Source organism: Tauraco erythrolophus, chromosome 1 (assembly GCF_009769465.1).
Source record: "Tauraco erythrolophus isolate bTauEry1 chromosome 1, bTauEry1.pri, whole genome shotgun sequence".
NCBI lineage: Eukaryota > Metazoa > Chordata > Aves > Musophagiformes > Musophagidae > Tauraco > Tauraco erythrolophus.
The window spans coordinates 133,484,729-133,506,693 of NC_141465.1; the positions used below are offsets into that span (position 1 = coordinate 133,484,729).

At 47.9% G+C, this 21,965-nt stretch overlaps 2 protein-coding genes across 6 annotated transcripts in view; both read left to right on the forward strand.

Annotated features, from left to right (window-relative positions):
• The first annotated feature begins 359 nt into the window (after positions 1 to 359).
• Positions 360 to 5,250, forward strand: KCTD14 (potassium channel tetramerization domain containing 14). 2 transcript variants are annotated; one of them, XM_086614817.1, is made up of 2 exons: positions 360 to 428; positions 4,579 to 5,250. In XM_086614817.1, exons 1-2 carry the CDS (start codon positions 360 to 362, stop codon positions 5,248 to 5,250), a joined length of 741 nt encoding a protein of 246 aa, XP_086470943.1. The 2 variants fall into 2 exon arrangements, with proteins under 2 accessions (XP_086470943.1, XP_009983889.1); XM_009985587.2 differs by having other exon boundaries at positions 360 to 419.
• A 2,683-nt stretch (positions 5,251 to 7,933) lies between these two features.
• Positions 7,934 to 21,965, forward strand: part of INTS4 (integrator complex subunit 4) — a 40,375-nt gene continuing 26,343 nt past the window's right edge. For 2 of the 4 annotated variants that reach the window (XM_086614832.1, XM_086614856.1), the window contains exons 1-10: positions 7,934 to 8,053; positions 8,772 to 8,966; positions 9,653 to 9,770; positions 11,764 to 11,870; positions 12,079 to 12,264; positions 14,251 to 14,301; positions 15,007 to 15,095; positions 15,363 to 15,483; positions 16,016 to 16,087; positions 17,308 to 17,482. In XM_086614832.1, coding sequence (XP_086470958.1) covers positions 8,000 to 8,053; positions 8,772 to 8,966; positions 9,653 to 9,770; positions 11,764 to 11,870; positions 12,079 to 12,264; positions 14,251 to 14,301; positions 15,007 to 15,095; positions 15,363 to 15,483; positions 16,016 to 16,087; positions 17,308 to 17,482 — 1,168 coding nt within the window. In that variant the 5' untranslated portion in view covers positions 7,934 to 7,999. The remainder of the gene's footprint in view (positions 8,054 to 8,771; positions 8,967 to 9,652; positions 9,771 to 11,763; positions 11,871 to 12,078; positions 12,265 to 14,250; positions 14,302 to 15,006; positions 15,096 to 15,362; positions 15,484 to 16,015; positions 16,088 to 17,307; positions 17,483 to 21,965) is intronic. The other 2 variants (XM_086614839.1, XM_086614849.1) reach the window with 2 other exon arrangements.

Consider the following 21,965-nt stretch of genomic DNA (forward strand, 5'->3'; position numbering starts at 1 on the left):
ACTGCACAGGTAGTGTTACAGGAGGTGTGTGCTGGCAGCCAGCCGAGCCCACCCTGCACCTTGCTGGTTGCCAGAAAACTAATGAGCAAATACTTCCGCTTTCAGGCTGTTCCCTCCCCTCTCCCTACACCTGCAACCTGTACCAGGGCTGTGCCCGGAGCAAACTGAAACCTCCGGGGCAGTGGCCGGGTTGGGAGTTTGGAAAAAACCCAATTCACCGAAGAAAAAACAAGTGAAAGAGGACTGGAGCACGGCGGGGAGCCATTCTGCGTGTGGGGCAGGACCTGAGCACTGAGCAGTAGGTTTTCCCACGCCGCTGAGCCGTCACCTCCCTTCTTCCCGTCACAGGTCCGGGGGAGATGAGCATTTCGTCGGAGCACAAGCCCCTGGGGAAGCAGGTCACCAGCAGCCTGCATACGGTGAGTAAGGTACGGGCTCGAGGGCATGGTTTCCTCCTGTGGGATCAGAGAATCCCCTTTGGGCTACATCAGAGGGTTTCTTCCCTCCCAACTGCTGTTTTGAAGAGACCAGGGCTTGCCAGCTACGTGACCACGAAGAGGACTCTAGGTAAAAAGCTATATCTGACTCCAACCTGTTTGCACCAGTTTGCTTACAGAAGGGCCACGTCCCTCCCAGGCACAGCAAGTAACCAGAGCGGTTCTTTTTCTCCTTTGAGAAGAAGCAGAATTAATTTAATATGAATTTTAATTTGTCAGATCCCGAGCTGAAAGCCTGTTGTGAGCTTTGGGGGTTTTCAGTGGTTCTTAGAGTCTCTAACGATGCAAAAGTTTCCCTGTGTTGTGGACGTGCAGAATCATACGCAGGGAGCAGGAAAATTGATGGCAATCTCAAGACAAGGAGCTGGAAAGGGACTTTTTACAAGGGTGTGTAGTGACAGGACAAGGGGCAATGGGTTTAAACTGAAAGAGGGGAGATTTCGATTAGGTATAAGGAAGAAAATTTTTACATTGAGGGTGGTGAGGCACTGGAACAGGTTGCCAAGAGACTTTGTGGATGCCTCATCCCTGGAAGTGTTCAAGGCCAGGTTGGATGAGGCTTTGGGCAACCTGGTGTAGTGGAGGGTGTCCCTGCCCATGGCAGGGGGGTTGGAACTAGATGATCTTTGAGGTCCCTTCCAACCCAAACCATTCTATGATTCTACCACTAGACAGGAATCAGGGACAAGATCAGATGACGTTTTCCTTTCCCTCTCTGCCCTCAGTCTGTTGCTAACCAGTTTGCTGCCTCTGTTGCAGCCATAGAGTCTCTCCTCCAGATCTCTCTCTCTTTAACAAATCCAACCTCCTTCTGTTGTGCCTTTCAGGTATAGGCTGCAAAATGCTTCCCCAAGGAGGTAACTGTTTTGCAGATTAATAAACTGGGGCACAGATAGGTGAAATGACTTCCCAAGTGTCACCTCGCTGGCTAATTACAGAGCTGGGAATCAGCTGGTGCCAGTAGTCCCAGTCCGCTGGGAGTCAGTTTGGTCCCAGGCCAAACCCATTAATAAAGATCTGAGAACATAAGGTTAGTTGGGCAACTGTATTAATGAAGAACATGTTATCCATTTGTATTAGGGACAAACAGCAGGAAACATCTGACCTGCCATCTGAAAAAGGAGCAAAGGCTCAAAAGCACAAGACTCTCCTGTCAAATGATCCCTGCCAGAGAAAGCTGTTGTTCTCACTTGGACTAACGGCAAATTTCCTAACTGAGAGGCTTGCCTACAGAAACAGCTTTGGGTCATGTTCTTCTGTGGGTGGAAATCACCAGATAGTCTCAGACAGAACAGTTTTCTACATCTCCTTGGCCCTAGTGTAAATGATTGCCCTTAAGACAAAGCCACCCACACGAGGGTAAAGCGATATTCCAGATGGGTCTTTGGCCTGAATCTTCTGTTATTTCCCGGGCTTGCTTAGACTGTGAGTAAATTTCTGTTAAATCTCATAGCTTGCTGCTGTTTAAAGGAAAAGGTCTCCCTCTTTTCCAGATTGTCTGTTCCTAGTCCCTCCTTTTGCCAGCTCTGGTTCTTGTTAAATCCTCTGTGAGCCAATTCGGCTCAATAAGATGAAGAAGCAGAACTGGCACAAGGTGAGCAACAGAAGCACGTAGGTAGGTGCAAGGATGGAAAAGGGAGAAGGCAGCAGGAGCTCCCTCTCCTCCCGGTGTGAGCTGTAAGATCAGCTCATGTTTTCACCTAGCCACGAAAGAGTTAAAGGTTTCAGTGAAGATTTGCTTGATGCAAAAATGTACTAGACATTGTTTCTTTTTAGATAATGAGGGATAATGAAGGAGCCTTAGAAAAATACGTCAAAAGTCCTTGTAAGTCCAAAACATTTGGCCATTACTCAGGAAAGAAGGAGTCAAAACAAGGACTTCAAAGACTGAGGGAGAAAACATCCTGTCACAAGAAAAGGTTAATGAGGTTGGAAGAATACCACAAATATTAAGTAAGCGAGAAACAGCAGTAACTGGGGGGAAAGGCAATTCCGGCCACCATCTCATGGATCACCTGCCCTAAACACACCCCAGACCCAAAAGAAAGGAGCGGAGGCAAAGGATGGAGCATGGGAACTAATTTATACGCTAGGTGAGAGAAAATGAACCAATTGTTTAGGAGAATAACGCTGACTATGTAAATATGCTAATACATACTGTATAAAAGCTCACCGAATTTTGGAAGGGGTGTTCTGTCTTGGGACAGGCACCCAAACTTGGGCAACTTTGTCATAAAGCAACATCTCAGCTCGGTGTGTGGATCGGCTCATCGCACACCGGGCGCAGGAACCCCGTTTTTGGGAAAACAACGTCATCCCGTGGGTCCGTGCCCGTAGGATCCAGCTAAGCACTTCAGTACACGCTTCGCTTGAGGCATGTGACCAGCAGCACTGAAGCAGATCCTTGTGTGATCCGACGGAAGAAAGAGCAGGTGAGCTCCTGGAAAAAAGGGTTGTTTATGGACTCACGTCTTCCCAATGGCAGGTGTGGTCCCAGCCAGGCATGTGACTGCAGACAGCAGTGACGGCGGGAGGGACAATAACTGCCTCCTTTCTTCCCTCGCCTTGCTCTCCACCGAGCACTACAAAAAATGCCAGAGGACAAAGGGAGGCTGTTCAAACTCTTCAGCTCCAAACCCTCAGGAAGGTCAGGCTGCACACCAGGTCCCAGCTTTTTGGATATTGAGGTCTCCTCCAATGCACTTCAGATAGACCAGGGAAAGAAAAGAAATCCAAACAAAAAGCCAGATTTTACATTCTTTCCTCTAAAATCCATGTCAGCTGCATGAATTATTTCCTCTACTTCCTAGCTCAGGCTGTCATACATTTTTGAAGTGCTTTGACAAAGAGCTTCTGGCCTCCACCTCTGACATGCCGGATTTTCGAGTCTTGGTTCAGTGTTTACAGCTAAATCCCCAGATGAGTGGAAGCCAATTCCACCCATTTCTGACGCTTCAAAGAGCTTTAGTTCCTCCTTCGAAGAGAAAACACCAGCTCAGGTGAGACGAACGGAGTTGCACGGCTCTGAGCTCAGTCCTTGTCCCTCTGCATGAGGGGAGGGTGAGAGCTCAGGTCACTCTTGCTGGGAGGACAGGGGCTAGCTGGGACAGTGCTTGTGTGGCACTTGGGAGATCAATGTTGAATCCTGGAGTCACTGACAGCTTCTCTAGGCAAGATACTGGGCTGCATCCAGAGCAGCGTGGGCAGCAGGTCGAGGGAGAGGATTCTGCCCCTCTGCTCTCGTGAGACCCCCCTGCAGTGCTGTGTTCAGTTCTGGAGTCCCCAACACAAGAAGGACATGGAGCTGCTGGAGTGGGGCCAGAGGAGGCCACAAAGATGATCCAAGGGCTGGAGCACCTCTGCTATGAAGACAGGCTGAGAGAGTTGGGGCTGTTCAGCCTGGAGAAGAGAAGGCTCCGGGGTGATCTTATTGCAGCCTTCCAGTACCTAAAGGGGGCCTACAGGAAAGCTGGAGAGGGACTTTTGACAAGGGCATGTAGTGACAGGACAAGGGGCAATGGATTTAAACTGAAAGAGGGGAGATTTAGATTAGATATAAGGAAGAAATTTTTCACTCCGAGGGTGGTGAGGTGCTGGAACAGGTTGCCCAGAGAATTTGTGGCTGCCCCATCCCTGGAAGTGTTCAAGGCCAGGTTGGATGAGGCTTTGGGCAACCTGGTGTAGTGGAGGGTGTCCCTGCCCATGGCAGGGGGGCTGGAACTAGATGATCTTTGAGGTCCCTTCCAACCCAAACCATTCTATGATTCTATGATACTTCTTGTCCCTCTTCCCCACTGGCGAAACAACACTTTCCTACATCCCAAAGACGTGGTGAGGACTCAGCTATTCAGAAGTGTCCAAGCTTCTGCTGCGTTAGTTATGAGGGCTGCATAAACATCCTGCATCTGCTTTTGGCAATAAATGAGGTGGATGTTCCCATCTGTCCCCCACTCCTCACAGCACTCTTCACATCATCATTCCAATGTCCAGCTGCAACAGACTTTTTTTTAGCCTTTTCCTTGACCCTTGCTTGTCGACAGCCTCAGATGGGTAACACACGTGGCTTTTTGTCCCCTTGCAGTTGTCACCAATCGTGGAGTTGAACGTCGGCGGAGAGATGTTCACGACAACACTGAGCACCTTAAAGAAGCATCCGGGCTCCAAGCTGGCAGAGATGTTCACCGGCCAGCCCAAACTCAGGACTGACTCCGAAGGGAGGTTCTTCATCGACAGGCCAGGCACCTATTTCAAATACATCTTGGAGTACCTGCGCAGTAACCAAGTGCCCACCCAGTGCGTCCAGGACGTCTACAAGGAGGCATTGTTCTACGACATCGAACCTCTCATCAAGCAGCTGGAGGACTCCCCGCAGATCTTCGGGGAGCTCGTGGCGAGGAAGCAGTTCCTGGCCCGCGTGCCCAACTACAGCGAGAACATTGAACTGATGATCCGCATCGCGAGGGCGGAAGCGGTCGCGTCCCGCTGGTCCAGCGTCATCGTGTGCGTGGTCAGAACCGAGGAGGATGCAGCCAGATGTCAGGATGCCTTGAACAGCTTGGACACGGACAAAAAATCCGTGGTGAAGTTTGGCCCCTGGAAGGCAGCGCCAAGTATTTCTGACCTGCTGGACTGCATTCAAATGGATGTCGAAGCCAAAGGGTACAAAATATCCTTTCAGCCCCACGTCGCCGAGAAAGGTTTTCGCTTCAAATCGTACGACTTCTTCTACAAATTCCTGTTCACCTGGTGGTAGCAAAGTGCCACCATCGGTGGGGAACAGAAGAAAGCAATTACTAAAACAAATCAACTTGGGCCACGGAGACTAAGCCATGGAATACCAGAGAGAGAGGAAGAGATGCGTGGGCCAACGAAAAGATCTCCTTTGGTCATCTGCCAAATTAAAGCGTACATGAGAGCCACTGTTTGCTTGGGCTTTAGGAGATAACCGTACAATTTAAAAGGCATCAGGAAAAGGAAGAATTTTACTCTTTCCAGATAAGGTCAGAGAGCCAGATCTGAAGGTCAAGCCAACCTCACTCAACCCAAGAGAAATGAGTAGCCCCAAATACATCTCACAGACACGTGGAGTTGGTCTCAGTGCAAACGAGAACAGTTTACACATGCACAATTCCCCATGGAATCACTGACAGCTGCATTCACTTAAATTTGCTCAACTTAAATTTGGATCCTCAAGGAGAAGGCAAAAGCTCTTCTTCTCACTGCTTTCCACACTAGAACCTAGTTTAAAAAGAAGGATTCAGTGTCCCATGCCCTCTTCCTGTTCCTCCAGTAGGCAGCCTACCCTCTAGCCAATGTATTTATTACTGTTATTTATTACTTATTCTGAAGGAAAGACAAAGAACCTCAGCTATGGTCCCGGATCAACAAAAGGTAAAAAATACCATCACTGATCTGTGGAGTCTATAATCTAAAGACACGTGCTCCTCTCTCATGCCACACTACTTCAGTCTTTTTCTTGTGACATCCATTATTATTAGGATATTATTTTCAAATACACAACTTTCTGGAAGGATAGGGAAAACCCATTGTGACTTGATGGGACGGAAGTGCTACTGAAGCAATAGTCTGGGACCTCAGTGCAAATTCTTCTCTACAGAGCATGAGTTGGTGCTCCACTACATCCTGTTCTAAAAATATTAGTATTAGTAAGTTTATTTTTATACTAGAGATGGCTGTTGGCTTGGTTTTAATCACTTTTAAAATAATAATGGCTAATTTGATTATGATCATATTTCCTTTACTTCTCAGAAGATGAATTTCTTCCAGTTAAGGACAATAAACTCTGGGATGTTAAATAAATAACTTTTAAAAGCTCTTTGAATGATACAGAGGTGCCTTATTTACTGAAATTTCTCCCCCTAAATCTACCCGAATTCTAAAAAATGGAAGATTTAACTTATGCTAATGGGTTTGAATCATTCCTAACTAATCTTGGATGTGCTAATCCTCACACAGATTGTGGCTGCCCCATCCCTGGAAGTGCTCAAGGTCAGGTTGGATGAGGCTTTGAGCAACCTGGTGTAGTGGAGGGTTTCCTTGCCCATGGCAGGGGGGTTGGAACTAGATGATCTTTGAGGTCCCTTCCCACCCAAAACATTCTATGATTCTATGATTTCCGCCAGTGAAAGTCAGGAGTCACGTCACCAACCTCAGGGCATTCCTGCTGGAGCTGTGAGAGGTCTTTGAGACCTCTTGCATTTGTAACCTTGGCAAGAACTGATACAATCGGTGTCTGAGAAGGCAAAAACGTTTAGGAAAACAGGATCCATGATCATATGTTTGACCATAACCAAGTGGTTGGTGGTGCTTAGCTGAGAAGAAGAGAGATTGAGGAGGCCTCCAAATAGACAAAAGACTACTTTAAAGAGATCTATTACTCTTTATACATACTAAGGGTGGAAGAACTGGCTGAAGTCGCAACAAAGGAGATGAAAATTAGATACTAGAATAAAAAAATCTGATTATAGGGTAGTTAAAGCCTTGACCAACCTCCTAAGACTACAGGACTGCTGTCGTGAGAAAGTTTAATAGTTTTACCAAGGATGGTCTCATAGAACAGCCCAGGCTCAAAGAGACCTCAAAGGATCATCTGGTCCAGTCTCTGGTGGGAATTATGGATGAATGGATGAGATTACTGAGCACCCTGTCCTGTCATGTCTTGCAAACCCTCAGCAAGTGTCCACCAGTGGACTCCATTGCGTCCCTGGTGAGGTTGTTCCAGTGAATGGCAGCTCTCGCTGTAAAAAACTTCTTCCTTACATCGAGAGGAAACCTCTCCTGGTGCAACTTGCACCTGTCACCCCTTGTCTTCTCCGCACGGCTCCCTGCGAAGGGAGAGATGCCATTCCCTTTGCGGATGCCCTCTAAGTGCAGGGAACACTGTGCCAAAGTCCCCCCGGAGAGAAATGACCCAACTCCTTCGATCCTTCCTTGCGGGCAGGTTCTCCAGACCTTTGATCACCTCCCTGCACCTCCTTTGGACCCTTCAGCTCTTTCCCACATCACCTTGTCCCTAAGATGCAACCAAATCATGGCCGCCTCTGGCTACCATTAGCCACGCAGCACCCCAGATGTAACTGCTGGCTGTGCCACCTGTCACCTAACCAGACATAGGTCTGTCAGGGGCTTCCTGCCCCTCTCCTTGGGAGCTGCGTTTGGAGGCCATGCTCGGTTTGCATGCGTGTCTAACGCACGCTTGCCTGCAAGCGCTAAACCACATTATTTATCTTTATATGCTCTAACATCAAATATTAACGCAACTGGTGGGTATTTTGGTGGCAAACTGGCCGGCGCTGGCCCCCTGGCAGGGCTCGGCTGCGCGGCAGGCCGGGCCGCAGCCCCCATGTCGGGCTGCGTTCCCATGGCAACGGGCGGCGGACCATAGAGTGCGGCTTCCGGGCGGGAAGAGAGGACGTTCCTCTCACCGCCTCCTTGTGGGCGACTCTGTGGTTTCTCTTCCGGGTCGCGCGTACGGCGGCGGCATGGCGGCGCACCTGAAGAAGCGGGTGTACGAGGAGTTCACCAAGGTGGTGCAGGTAATGGACCACCGGGGCGGGGCGGACTGGGGAGGGGCACAGCCCCGAGCGCTGCTGTGCGGCGGGTGGCCCGGAGCTGTGGGGAAAGCCCCCAGCCCAGCCCGGGGCCTACCCCGGGAGCGCCGCCCGCCGCCTCGGGGCGGGGATCTGGGACCGGGGTGCCCGGGGGGGGGGGGGGGCTGAGGGGGAGTCGGCCCCGGGTTTGGGGAGGCTTGTGGGGGGGGGTTGGCCACGGATTTAGGGAGGCCGGAGCTTCCTAGAGGGAAAGGGGCTGCTTCGGGATCTGTTGGGGAGGAGGAGAGCCCGTCTCTCCGGGCGGGAAGGGAGCTGCCTGGGGAGGGCCGCGCCTGCCCGGGAGCGAGTACGCGGCTCCCCCCAGCCCGGGATGGGGGCGCGACAGTGAGTTTCTGGGGTTGGGGGAGCAGCGGCAGGCTGGGGAGCGTGGGAGAAGCCGTGTTTGCCCTGTGGTTGTTGTGTGAGGTTGGAAGGGGCTGCGGCGGGGAGAAGGAATATTTCCCGGGGATAAGGGGCTACCCGGGCAGGATGGGAGCTGCCCCAGGGGCTGGGGCTGTGTTCCTTCCCAAAAGAACTGGCTGGCCGGCCAGTGACTGCAGTGGGTACAGGAGCTTCCTCAGGCTTGGTGCTGAGACGGTGCTCCCTCGGGGAAGGAGTGGGTCAGGATTTGCTCCGTGTCTCTGAACTGTGTCTCTGCCCACAGCAGCAGCATGAGGACCTGTCTGCCAAGAAGTTGCGGCTGACCAAGCCCAGTAAGTCCGCAGCACTCCACGTCGACCTGTGCAAAGCCACCTCCCCTGCGGACGCCTTGCAGTACCTGCTCCAGTTTACCAGGAAGCCCGTGGAAGTGGAGAGCGTGGAAGGGGTTGTCAGGATCCTGCTGGAGCATTACTACAAGGTGGTGAAGCTGGGAGCCAGCTGTGCTTCCAGAATCCTCCTTCTGATCTTGTTTTCTTAGGATTGGGTGCCCAACAGAGTCACAGGCTCCCCCTGGGTCCTGACCCCGGTGCCAACAGCCTGAGCTGTTGGAGGCCTTGTGTGAGGAGTGTGAGTGACTGCAGTGCTTTCCCTGGATGATTTCTGATCATGCTTCTTGGTCCCTGTGCTGGTGGCTTCAGGAGCCTGTGACAGGGAGGTTATCCCTGCAGCTGATCTGCATGACTAGTCTGAAATTAACTTAACAAGTGACAAAGGCCCTGCTGCTTAGCAGAGGTCCAGAGACCATCAGTCTCAGTTCAGCTTCTAAAATTCTTCCACTTGTTTGTTAAAAACTTGCAAAGATATTAACATTGTCAACAGTGACTTTTCCAGCATCTTGAAAACCGGATTATTTAACCTTTAAATTTTCAAACAATACGAAGGTAGTTTTGAGGAACTGTGAGTAGAAGAATTGTTACGAAATGTACTGGGAGCTGCCACTTAAATGTTCTGTTACGATTATTTTTCTATGGGATGTGCTGCAGTCATAGCCTGGCCGTAAAATTCAGACCCTTGTGCTAAATTTCACAAGGGTCCTGCCTATGCATAGTGTTTTCTGCCTTTCAAACTGGACAATGAGTGATGATGTCTGCTATTTCCTTCCAGGAGAATGACGCCTCTGTAAGACTGAAGATTGCTTCCTTGTTGGGCTTATTGTCGAAGACTGCAGGATTTTCCCCGGACTGCATTATGGATGACGCCATTAACACACTTCAGAATGAGAGTAAGTCTCAATCTTCAGGTGGTGCTTGAGATCAAGGCAGAATCACGCAGTCTTTCAGCATTTAGGACAGTGGCAAGACCCTTGCATCCAAGGAGTATAATTGGGAATTGTTGCTCGGAGGATTTATTTTCTGCTTTTGTGAATGGTGGCAGGCAGTACCATGTTCTGAGGAGGAGAAAAACGTTCCTCAGACCTGCCCACTGTATACCTTTGTTTTAAGGGAGTTACTTTTGTGTCTCCGTGTGAGAACTGTTGCTCCTGAAGTGTTCCCTTTTGGAGGACAGTCTTGCATTAAGTAGAAACTTCTTTGGAGTGTTTTACTTATCATGCTGTGGGCCAGCTCATCAGAGCTAATGCAAGGAGGCATGAGTTTATTAGCATTGGATTTGTAATAGACAGGAAAGCATAGCTTGTCCTGTTTGTGGCTTCATTAAAGTCCATTTTTATTTTCTATGTTATATTCACAGTTTTTATGTCCTTTACTTGATGCAGTTTGATTTTGTTTTACAGTTATTTATACAGTCAAAGAATGATTTGAGTTGGAAGGGATGTTTAAAGATCATCTAGTCCAGCCACCTTCCCATGGGCAGCAACACCTTCCACTAGATTAAGTTACCGCATCCAACCTGCTCTTGAACACTTCCAGGAATGGGGCAGCCACAAATTCTCTGGGCAACCTGTGCCAGTGCCTCACCACCCTCAGAGTGAGAAATTTCTTCCTTAGATCGAATTGAAATCTCCCCTCTTTCAGATTAAATCCATGCCCCTTGTCCTATCGCTACATACCCTTGTCCAAAGTCCCTCTCCAGCTTTCCTGTAGGCCCCCTTTAGGTACTGGAAGGCTGCTAGAAGGTCTCCCCGGAGCCTTCTATTCTCCAGGCTGAACAGCCCCAACTCTCTCAGCCTGTCTCCAGAGCAGCGGTGCTCCAGCCCTCGGATCATCTTCGTGGCCTCCTCTGGACCCGCTCCAGCAGCTCCATGTCCTTCTTGTGTTGGGGACTCCAGAGCTGAACGCAGCACTGCAGGGGGGTCTCGCAGAGCAGAGGGGCAGAATCACCTCCCTCAACCCACTGCCCACGCTGCTTTGTATGCAGCCCAGGACATGGTTGGCTTTCTGGGCTGCCAGCACATGGTGCCGGCTCATGTTGAGCTTCTCATCCACCAGCACTCCCAGGTCCTTTTCCTCAGGGCTGCTCTCCATCCATTCTCCACCCAGCCTGTACTTGTGCTTGGGATTGCCCCGACCCACGTGCAGGACCTTGCCCTTGGCCTTGTTGAACTTCATGAGGTTCTCATAGGCCCACCTCTCCAACCTATCCAGGTCCCTCTGGATGGCATCCCTTCCCTCCAGTGTGTCCAGAACACCACACAGTTGGTGTCATCAGCAAACTTGCTGAGGGTGCACTCGATCCCACTGTCTCTGTCATTGATGAAGGTATTAAATAGTATTGGTGCCAGTGCGGACTCTTGAGGGACGCCACTCGTGACTGGTTTCCACTTGGGTATGAGCCGTTGATGTGGATATCCAGTCACTTCCTTATCCATCAAACAGTCCATCTATCAAACCAGCGTCTCTCCAAGTCGGAAGTAAGAATGCTGTGGTGCTCCAGGTGAACAGCAGGCTAAGCATGAGTGAGCAGTGAAGGCTCAGTGCGTACGGGGCTGTATCAACAGGAGTGTAGCCAGCAGATCAAGCAAAGAGTTTATTCCCCTTTACTCAGCACTGATTAGACCACATCTGGGATACCACATCCAGTTTTGGGTTCCCCGGTGCCAGATAAGTGCTGGTAAGGTGGATTGAGTTCAGCAGAGGGCCACTGAGGTGGTCGGGAGCTGGAGTACAAAATGTGCAAGGAGAAGCTGAGGGAACTTGTTTGGGCCTTGAAAAGTGAAGGCTTCAGGACGACCTCCCAACCCAAATGATTTTTTGGTTCTGTAGCTGCTGAAGAGCTCAGCAAAGACAAATGTAGCCTTTCTCTGTCCTGTTTTGCAGAGTCTCACCAAGTCCTTGCTCAGCTGCTGGACACCCTGTTGGTGATTGGCACAAAACTCACAGAGAACCCATCTGTCAGGATGAGACTGGTGGAGGTGGCCTGCAAGGTAAGGTGACCTCCCTGGGGCAGGAAGCTTTTATCACTGCCACACGAAAGAAAATACACAGTGTTCCAATTCTTTTATTTTTTCTTAGCAAACTGTTACAATATTAACATTTTTTAACTGCTGGGAATCCTAGTATGATTAGTTGTTTCAAAGGGGTGAAAGGACAATAAGAATCCAGTTACGTCTGTTCTTCTCTTCCATTCTGCAGCACCTGACAGATTCTTCCCATGGTGTACGAAATAAGTGTCTTCAGTTAATTGGCTGCCTTGGACCAGTGGAAAAAGGTGTTGCAAAAGAAGCTGAAAGCCAGGCTGCCAAAGATGTCCAGAAGATAATAGGAGATCATTTTAATGACCAGGACCCTCGTGTTAGGACAGCAGCCATAAAAGCCATGGTAAATATTGCTGGTAGAGTGGAATAAGTTGTTTGGGGTTATATAAAGAAGCTGGCTAGGGGGTGACAAGCTGATCCAAAGAGGTTTGGGTTAGAGATTATGTAATGAACTTAGTAATAAGTCATTATGAAGACAGGCTGAGAGAATTGGGACCGTTCAGCCTGGAGAAGAGAAGGCTCTGGGGTGATCTTATAGCAACCTTCCAGTACCTAAAGGGCCTACAGGAAAGCTGGAGAGGGACTTTTTACAAGGGCGTGTAGTGATAGGACAAGGGGCAATGGATTTAAACTGAAAGAGGGGAGATTTAGATTGGATATAAGGAAGAAATTTTTCACTCTGAGGGTGGTGAGGCACTGGAACAGGTTGCCCAGAGAAGTTGTGGCTGCCCCATCCCTGGAAGTGTTCAAGGCCAGGTTGGATGAGGCTTTGGGCAGCCTGGTGTAGCGGAGGGTTTCCCTGCCCATGGCAGGGGGGTTGGAACTAGATGATCTTTGAGGTCCCTTCCAACCCAAACCAGTCCATGATTCATTCTCTGATTCATTCATTTTAGTGAGTCATAGTAGCTTCTGTTTCAGCTATAGCTGAAGAAGCTCTTCAGTTTGTTGACTTTCTTGGGTGTATGTAGGCTCACTCTTCTAGTGACAAATCCATGTTTCTTGTTTTAACGCTGGTTACCAGAATTACAGGAAGCCACTGGTACTCCAGCATGCAATAGAAAGCTGCTTATGACAGGAAACCTTGTGTGATAAGTCCAGGCAGAATTTTGTTTGGTTTTAAACTACATTTATGTTTCGCCCCACAGTCATATTCATTAGTGTTCTGTAACTTTATGAGGTTTACTGGTTTTCGTGTGGGCTGGAGCGTGGGGACCCTTCAGAAGTTTTTAGCTTTAGTAAGCACAAGACCATGTGCTTGAGAACTTTTCTTGATGTGAGTTGCCTGTGAGTATGTGGGTGTACAGGAGTTTCTCTGTTACCCTTAAAGTTTGTAACAATATCCCATCTAACGTGACAGCCAAAAAGGGTATTGGAATTAAGGGTATTGGAATTAATGATATTAAACTCCAAAGAAAGAAGCAGGATGCGTTTGATGAGATCAATTTGTGCTCGAATCTGTCTGGGATCTCCCTCTGCTGGAGGTTGCACTCATCCTTCATTCCATTCCGATTTTTTTTTTGGTACAATTTTTTTTAAGGTCGTTGGAGTGACTTTTCCGATGGCCTTCAACCAAATCCGTAGCAGGATTTACAACCTTGCATTTGTAATTACAGCACAAAGGCAACTGTCTGACTGTTGTTTGAAGCACAGGAACATCCTGCCCAAATTCAGGGTCATTGGCCACTTTCAGGGCTCTTGATCAGAGTTTTCCCTTTGTTTACAAGTCAGATTCATGATACCACCTTATTCCAGACAGAAACAATGTTTAGTAGGGCAGTTTTTGCTATTAATCATAGAATCACAGAATGGTTTGGGTTGGAAGGGACCTCAAAGATCATCTAGTTCCAACCCCCCTGCCATGGGCAGGGAAACCCTCCACCTATTCCTCTGGTTCGGTAATGGAAGGATTTACAGGGTGTGAAAATTCCTTGGCAATGCCACTTTTGGATCCGTGCTTCAGGAATGGTAGTAAACAAATTATTTTGAAGATTCCTGTATCTGTTTTAATTGTGGTTGAATATGGCTGACACTGAGCAGTTCTTTGAAGGTTGGGAGAATGGACATACAGTGTATTTATATAAATTGTGTTTTCCTAATCAATCAAAGTATGAATGGCTGTGAAGTTTAAAAAATTTACACTGAAGTTGAGATTATCATTTAAAATACCTATGGCCAAGATAATGAAATATTTCAATTATAGCAACGATCAAGAAATGTGAGTAACTACATTTACTCAAAGCAGAGAAAACAGTGGTGAAAACTTAGTCTGCATCATTTAAACCTGTAGTCATACCTTCTTGTGTTTTGTTTTTTTTTTTTTTAATTGTAGCTGCAGCTTCACGAAAGAGGATTAAAATTACAGCAGGCTATTTACAGTCAGGTAAAACCTTGTATTCATTTGTGTTTGTTTTGTGCTTGTTTGCCTGTCCTGCTTTTTAGGTTCTGTGACAATGTGCTTTGAGAGAAGGAGGGCGCTGAAGAGAGGTGAAGTGTTTTGCACTTAGGTTGCCTATATTCCTTGTTGTCCTATGGCAATGGAAGTGAAAATCTGTTGTGCACCCGTTGTGCTTGAACACACTGAAGGATATGCTTGGATGTGTATTGTTTATTGGGGGAGATACTCATGGGAAGGGCATGGCATTATGCAATTATTACTGTCATCTGACAATCTCAGAGCCTTGAACCCTTGTTCATTGAGGAGTACGCATGAAGCCTGTATTTTTTATGGCAGTAAGGTTGCACAGCTGAAGCCTGTATCGAATTAGTTCTGTTACAGATTCACATTTTGTGCTTCCTGCATGGTACAGGCAATTCTGGAGTTACACAGCATGTGCCTGAGTGACTTTAGTTAACCTGATGAAACTTGGAGGTACTAGGGAGTAGAAGGGAGAGGACTGAATTCATCCTGATTTTTAATCTGTCCTAACTGGCTCGTGGTAGGGGTCCCAAATCCGCTGTGGGAAGCGACTGACAGTTCAGGTGGAGATGTTTCAGGTATATTGGACTGTGAATCATAGAATCACAGAATGGTTAGGGTTGGAAGGGACCTCAAAGATCATCTAGTTCCAACCCAATCTTCTTTCAGGCCTGCAAGCTGTTGGCAGATGATTATGAGCAAGTGCGCAGTGCTGCAGTTCAGCTCATTTGGGTCCTCAGTCAACTTTACCCTGAGAGGTATGTACGATATGCAAAGTGGCTCAAAGTATTGGAGTAATCAGAGTAATCCTTCTAATCCTGAGAGTTTTGTGCTAGTAAGTCTCAGGAGTAGCTGTTAGAAAACCGATGTGTACAAATTGCGGATACCTGACAAGGACGCACCGATCCGGATGAAGCTTTAGTGCCTGGTATCTGTTGTGCATCCATAGGAATCCAGCATAATTTTCTTACTTGCATCCAGCGTGGTGTAAGATCAGCAAACTGATTTATGCTTCTTTGTGTTAGCATCGTCCCGATTCCTTCTTCTAATGAAGAAATTCGCTTGGTCGATGATGCGTTCGGAAAAATTTGCCATATGGTTAGCGATGGTTCCTGGGTTGTTCGAGTACAAGCTGCTAAGTTATTGGTAAGTTGCATTCTTTCCTCCTCTAGCTGAGAATAGTTTGTCTCACGTTACTTTACTTTTCACGTATGTTTGAAAAGAAATGGGAGGGTGTTTAAAAACTGTACAGGTAAATTTCTAACAAAATTCTGAGAAGAAAGAAATGAGAGAGGTTGAGGAAACCCAAAAGTTTCTCAGCTGAGCTATACAGTGATTCTTCCCTTGAGAGCAGAGGGTTGGGTATCCAAGAAAAAAACAAGCACATGTCATAATTCCCTCCCTTTCTTCTCCAGCACAGGGCATGTAAAACAACTGAACTCAAGAAAGACCATGTTAACCTCAGTGGGAAAATAAGATGTTTTGACATCTTCAGGAAGTTTACCCGAAGTAAACTTCTTTAGACTCTGATATATGCTCGTGTCACGCGTTGTATAAAGCTGTTAGAATGAATGAATAAGATTGGATTCTGTGCTAAGTCAGGAAATTATATGATGTAATTTTAAAATGATCCTGTTTCTTCCTTTTGATGTTTGGTTGTTTGTTTTTTTTTCTTTAGGGCTCTATGCAACAAGTTAGCTCCCATTTCTTAGAGCAGACCCTTGACAAGAAGCTCATGTCAGATCTGAGGGTATGTGAACGTTTGAGTTTGGTTTTACTGTGTGTAGCGTACGAAAATGGCACAACAGGTATGATAATGTTGAGTGTGTTTGTTTACCACGTCCTTGCCTCGGGGCTGCTGAGAGTTAATTGATGAAGACAGGTTTTCTTTTAGATTAGAGTCAGTGAAGCATTTGCTAGTTTTAGGTTTCACTTCCTGAGCACGTAATGAGCAGCTCTAGGCTATTCAGGTTCCATAGATGAGAGGTAAACGTTTGTGTTCTGCTGACAGCCTTTTGGCTAAAAACTCTACATAGAATCATGGAATGGTTTGGGTTGGAAGGGACCTCAAAGATCATCTAGTTCCAGCCCCCTACCATGGGCAGGGACACCCTCCACTACACCAGGTTGCCCAAAGCCCCGTCCAACCTGGCCTTGAACACTTCCAGGGATGGGGCAGCCACAGCTTCTCTGGGCAACCTGTTCCAGTGCCTAGTATGGAAAGATTACACCTTAGTTTTAGGAGCAAGCTTATGGAAAATTCCTGCAAGATCCAACCAGTAGACCTAGACGTTTCAAGAGCCCTGAACATCTAAAGGCTGAGACTCCTGAGCCCCATGAGCAAAACTTTTCAGAAAAATTCCTTCCTTAAGCAACTCGCTTGAGGTTTTATGTTCAGTTTTTCTGTCTACAAAAGAACAATGAAGCTAGAGCTGCTAGTTTTTGTGTGCTTCTTTGTGAAGCCCGTTAAAGCAAGTGCTGCACGGCTTTCTTTAAAGTGTGTGTAGGGGAAAGGAGATGGATCAGCAAGCGTGCTGAACGAATTCCACATTTTACGCGTTGCTGAGTGCTGTAAAGCATCAATAGTCATTAAAGTATTTAACTGCAGTTTAACGAGTTGAACTGCAAAGCGATAGTGTCTGGTTTTGCAGATCAGTTATTGGATGCTCAACTAGACGGGCCTTTTCTCTGACCCTGTTTGGCTGTCCTTACAATGGATGTCTAAGAATATATTAATTAAAATAGATTAGTTATTATCGTTTGCCAACATGGAAAATACAAAGTGTTCCTGGCAATTAGAAATAGTCATAGCACAGACAGCAATATTTGCTTTTCTCAGCATTTTCCCATCTCTGTCATTGTCTAAGCCTCTAGCTACATGTGTTTTCAAATCCAGGAAAACCATTTAATATTTTTTTCAGTCATATATAAAGTTTTCCGCGGCTGTAACTGAAAAATTTGTTTGGACAGAGGAAGCGCACTGCGCATGAACGAGCCAAAGAACTCTACAGCTCTGGGGAGTTTTCCAGTGGCAGAAAGTGGGGAGATGATGCTCCCAAGGAAGAAATCGATACGGGTGCCGTCAACTTGATTGAGTCAGGAGCTTGTGGGGCTTTTGTTCATGGCCTGGAAGATGAGATGTATGGTAAGTGTTAACTTCTTGGGGAATAACTAGAGGAGGAGATGTGTGCGACCTAATAAGCTTTTTTTGGGTGGTTGTGGGTTTTGTGGTCAAAATAGATTATTTGGCTATTGTGTTTGGTTTTGTTTAATGAATCGTGGACTTCAGGGTGGTGGGTTTTCATTCCGTCGTGATCTCTGATATGACATTTGTTTCAGAGACGCTACAGTGTTGCACAGAATTTTGGGTAGAAACATTCCATTGAGTAGCCAAAACCAAGTAGCTTCCTATAAACAGTAAAGTTTTTGTAAAAGGTCTGGTAAGAAGTGATTGCTTACGTTATGCAGAAACCCACTGGGATTATTTTTTCTTATTGACTTAAACTTAACAGTTGCATGTGGTTCTAAATTGGCAACGTGAGTTGCTGCTGTTTGAAATTGGTGTTTTCTCTGCAGGAAGGAAAGTGGAAATTTATAGAACTTGTGGTATAAAACATGGCACCACAAGGAACCTGTGCCCACAGAGTCCAGTAATCATTCATTTTGTAAACATAGCAGCTTCCATCCTACCAAAGGTTAGAACTAGCGGAGACAAACCCACATATTTTTCAAAATATTTCAGAATCCAGCAGCTCCAACAAACAGAAATTTTCTTTTAATGTCCAACCCAATTTCTTCTGTGGCCAATTTGTGCTCATTTGTTCTTAGCCAGTGGTAGGTTGCAGATTAAGTAGTTTTGCTTCTCTTGGGGACTGGCTTCCCTAATGAATTAATAAAAAGCTTTCATTTTGCAAGGGGCTAAACAGACTAAGCTGCTTTCACTTCCAGCTGCTATAAAAGCCACCTGGAATGTGTTATTTTTGAAAACTGCTGACTAGATCTGTATATTTTCATAGAATCATAGAATCGTTAGGGCTGGAAGGGACCTTCAAAGGTCATCTAGTCCAACCCCCCTGCAAGGAACAGGGATATCTCCAACTAGATCAGGTTGCTCAGGGCCTCATCCAACCGGGCCTTGAACGTCTCCAGGGATGGAGCATCCACCACCTCTCTGGGCAACCTGTTCCAGTGTTCTACAACTCTCATGGTAAAAAATTTTTTCCTAATATCCAACCTGAATCTACCTCCCTCTATTTTAAAACCATTACCCCTTGTCCTATCACAACTGGCCCTCCTGAACAGCCTCTCCCCATCTTTCTTGTAGGCCCCCTTGAGGTACTGGAAGACCGCTATAAGGTCACCCTGGAGCCTCCTCTTCTCCAGGCTGAACAGCCCCAACTCTTTCAGCCTGTCCTCATAGGAAAGGTGCTCCAGCCCTCTTATCATCTTCGTGGCCCTCCTCTGGACCCTCTCCAACTGGTCCATGTCCTTCTTATGCTGGGGACTCCAGAACTGGATGCAATACTCCAAGTGAGGTCTCACGAAGGCAGAGTAGAGGGGGAGAATCACCTCCCTTGACCTGCTGGCCACGCTCCTCTTGATGCAGCCAGGATGCGGTTGGCCTTCTGGGCCGCAAGAGCACATTGCCGGCTCGTATTGAGCTTCTCGTCCACCAGTACTCCCAAGTCCTTCTCCTCAGGGCTGCTCACGATCCATTCTCCGCCCAGCCTGTATTTGTGCCTGGGATTGCCATGACCCAGATGTAGGACCTTTTCAGGCACTTAAATTCCAGGTGAGGTCGTGCTTACATCTTTAGCAATTCTATTGATAATTCTTTTTCTTTAATGGGAATATCTGTGTGCTAAGATCATATCTAAGAGCCCATCCTGGAAGTGTTCAAGGCCAGGTTGGATGAGGCTTTGAGCAACCTGGTGTAGTGGAGGGTGTCCCTGCCCATGGCAGGGGGTTGGAACTGGATGATCTTTGAGGTCCCTTCCAACCCAAACCATTCCATGATTCTATATTTACCTGTTCCACAGTGCTATTGTTTAGATTTCTTGAGGTCTTGCTATGCTGGATTTGGATAGTGTCTTTCCAGCAGATTAGATCTGTTCTTGTAAGCGGGGTGAATGACGAGTGTCAAACTGGAACACGGGAATTCCTGAGCTCCTGAGTTTGGCTGGAGCATTGAGCATGCAGCAAGGAAACCATTCAGCAAGCTCTGTACCCTAGACTTTAAGAAGGCGGACTTGGGCCTCTTCAAGGACTTGATGGGCAAAGTGCCGTGGGAGGTGGCCCTGGAGGGACGAGGGGCCCAGGAAAGTTGGTCCACATTCAAGGAGCACCTCCTCCAAGCTCAGCAGAGGTGCATCCCGATGAAGAACAAGTCGGGCAAAAAGACCAGGAAGCCCGCGTGGATGAGCAAGGAGCTCCTGGACCAACTGAAAATGAAGAGGTTAGCCTACAGAGGGTGGAAGCGGAGACAGATAGCCTGGAAGGAATACAGAGAAGCTGTACGAGTGACCAGGGATCAAGTAAGGAAGGCTAAAGCCCTGAAGGAATTGAATTTGGCAAGGGATATAAAAAGCAATAAGAAAAGCTTCTATAGGTATGTAGGGGACAAAAGGAAGTCCAAGGAGAATGTAGGCCCCCTCCGGAAGGATACTGGTGCTCTGGTTACCCGGGACATAGAGAAGGCTGAGGTACTCAATGAATTTTTTGCCTCAGTCTTCACTGATAAAGCCTCTTGTCTTACCACCCAAGCTGTGGAAAGAACTAGCAGGGACTGTGAGGATGAACCACCGGCCACTGTACTTGAAGAGCAGGTTCGGGAACATCTGAGGAACTTGAAGGTGCACAAGTCCATGGGACCTGATGAGATCCATCCGCGGGTCCTGAAGGAACTGGCGGATGAAGTTGCCAAGCCACTGGCCATTGTATTTGAGAAGTCGTGGTGGTCTGGCGAGGTCCCCGATGACTGGAAGAGAGGGAACATAACCCCCATATTTAAAAAGGGGAACAAGGAGGACCCGGGCAACTACAGGCCGGTCAGCCTCACCTCTGTGCCTGGCAAGGTCATGGAGCAGATTCTCCTGGGAACCATGATAAGGCACATGGAGAGCAAGGAGGTGGTGGGTGACAGCCAACATGGCTTCACCAAAGGCAGATCGTGCCTGACCAACTTGGTGGCCTTTTATGATGGGGTGACAACATCGGTGGACAAGGGTCGACCAACGGATGTCATCTACCTGGACTTGTGCAAAGCTTTTGACACTGTCCCGCACAACATTCTTCTCTCTAAACTAGAGAGGCATGGGTTTGATGGATGGACCACTCGGTGGATAAGGAATTGGCTCAATGGCTGTACTCAGAGAGTAGTGGTCAACGGCTCGATGTCCATGTGGAGACCGGTCACGAGTGGCGTCCCTCAGGGGTCCGTGTTGGGCCCGACCCTCTTCAACATCTTTGTCGGTGACGTGGACAGTGGCATGGAGTGCACCCTCAGCAAGTTCGCCGATGACACCAAGCTGTGTGGTGCCGTCGACACGCTGGAGGGGAGGGATGCCATCCAGAGGGACCTCGACAGGCTGGAGAGGTGGGCCCGTACCAACCTCATGAAGTTTAACCAGGCCAAGTGCAAGGTCCTACATCTGGGTCGTGGCAATCCCAGGCACAAATACAGACTGGGCGGAGAATGGATCGTGAGCAGCCCTGAGGAGAAGGACTTGGGAGTACTGGTGGACGAGAAGCTCAATATGAGCCGGCAATGTGCTCTTGCGGCCCAGAAGGCCAACCGCATCCTGGGCTGCATCAAGAGGAGCGTGGCCAGCAGGTCAAGAGAGGTGATTCTCCCCCTCTACTCTGCCCTCGTGAGACCTCACTTGGAGTACTGCGTCCAGTTCTGGAGTCCCCAACATAAGAAGGACATGGACCAGTTGGAGAGGGTCCAGAGGAGGGCCACGAAGATGATAAGAGGGCTGGAGCACCTTTCCTATGAGGACAGGCTGAAAGAGTTGGGGCTGTTCAGCCTGGAGAAGAGGAGGCTCCAGGGTGACCTTATAGCGGTCTTCCAGTACCTCAAAGGGGCCTACAAGAAAGATGGGGAGAGGCTGTTCAGGAGGGCCAGTTGTGATAGGACAAGGGGTAATGGTTTTAAAATAGAGGGAGGTAGATTCAGGTTGGATATTAGGAAAAAATTTTTTACCATGAGAGTTGTAGAACACTGGAACAGGTTGCCCAGAGAGGTGGTGGATGCTCCATCCCTGGAGACGTTCAAGGCCCGGTTGGACGAGGCCCTGAGCAACCTGATCTAGTTGGAGATATCCCTGTTCCTTGCAGGGGGGTTGGACTAGATGACCTTTGAAGGTCCCTTCCAGCCCTAACGATTCTATGATTCTATGCTGGTGGCCTCAGGAAAGTCTGCGTGCCGCCCTTTCCAGCCCAGCTTTCCTGTGGGTAAAGGGAAGATGTATATTTCTTCAGGCTATTGAGAAGGGCCGGTATTTGCACAGAACAGTGAAAATGCTGAGCTCTGAACGTCATTCCTGAATTTGCTTTTGATGTTACCGGAAGGACGAGGCTAAATTAGAAAGCACGAAACCACCATAACAAAAATATCGCTGTAGATT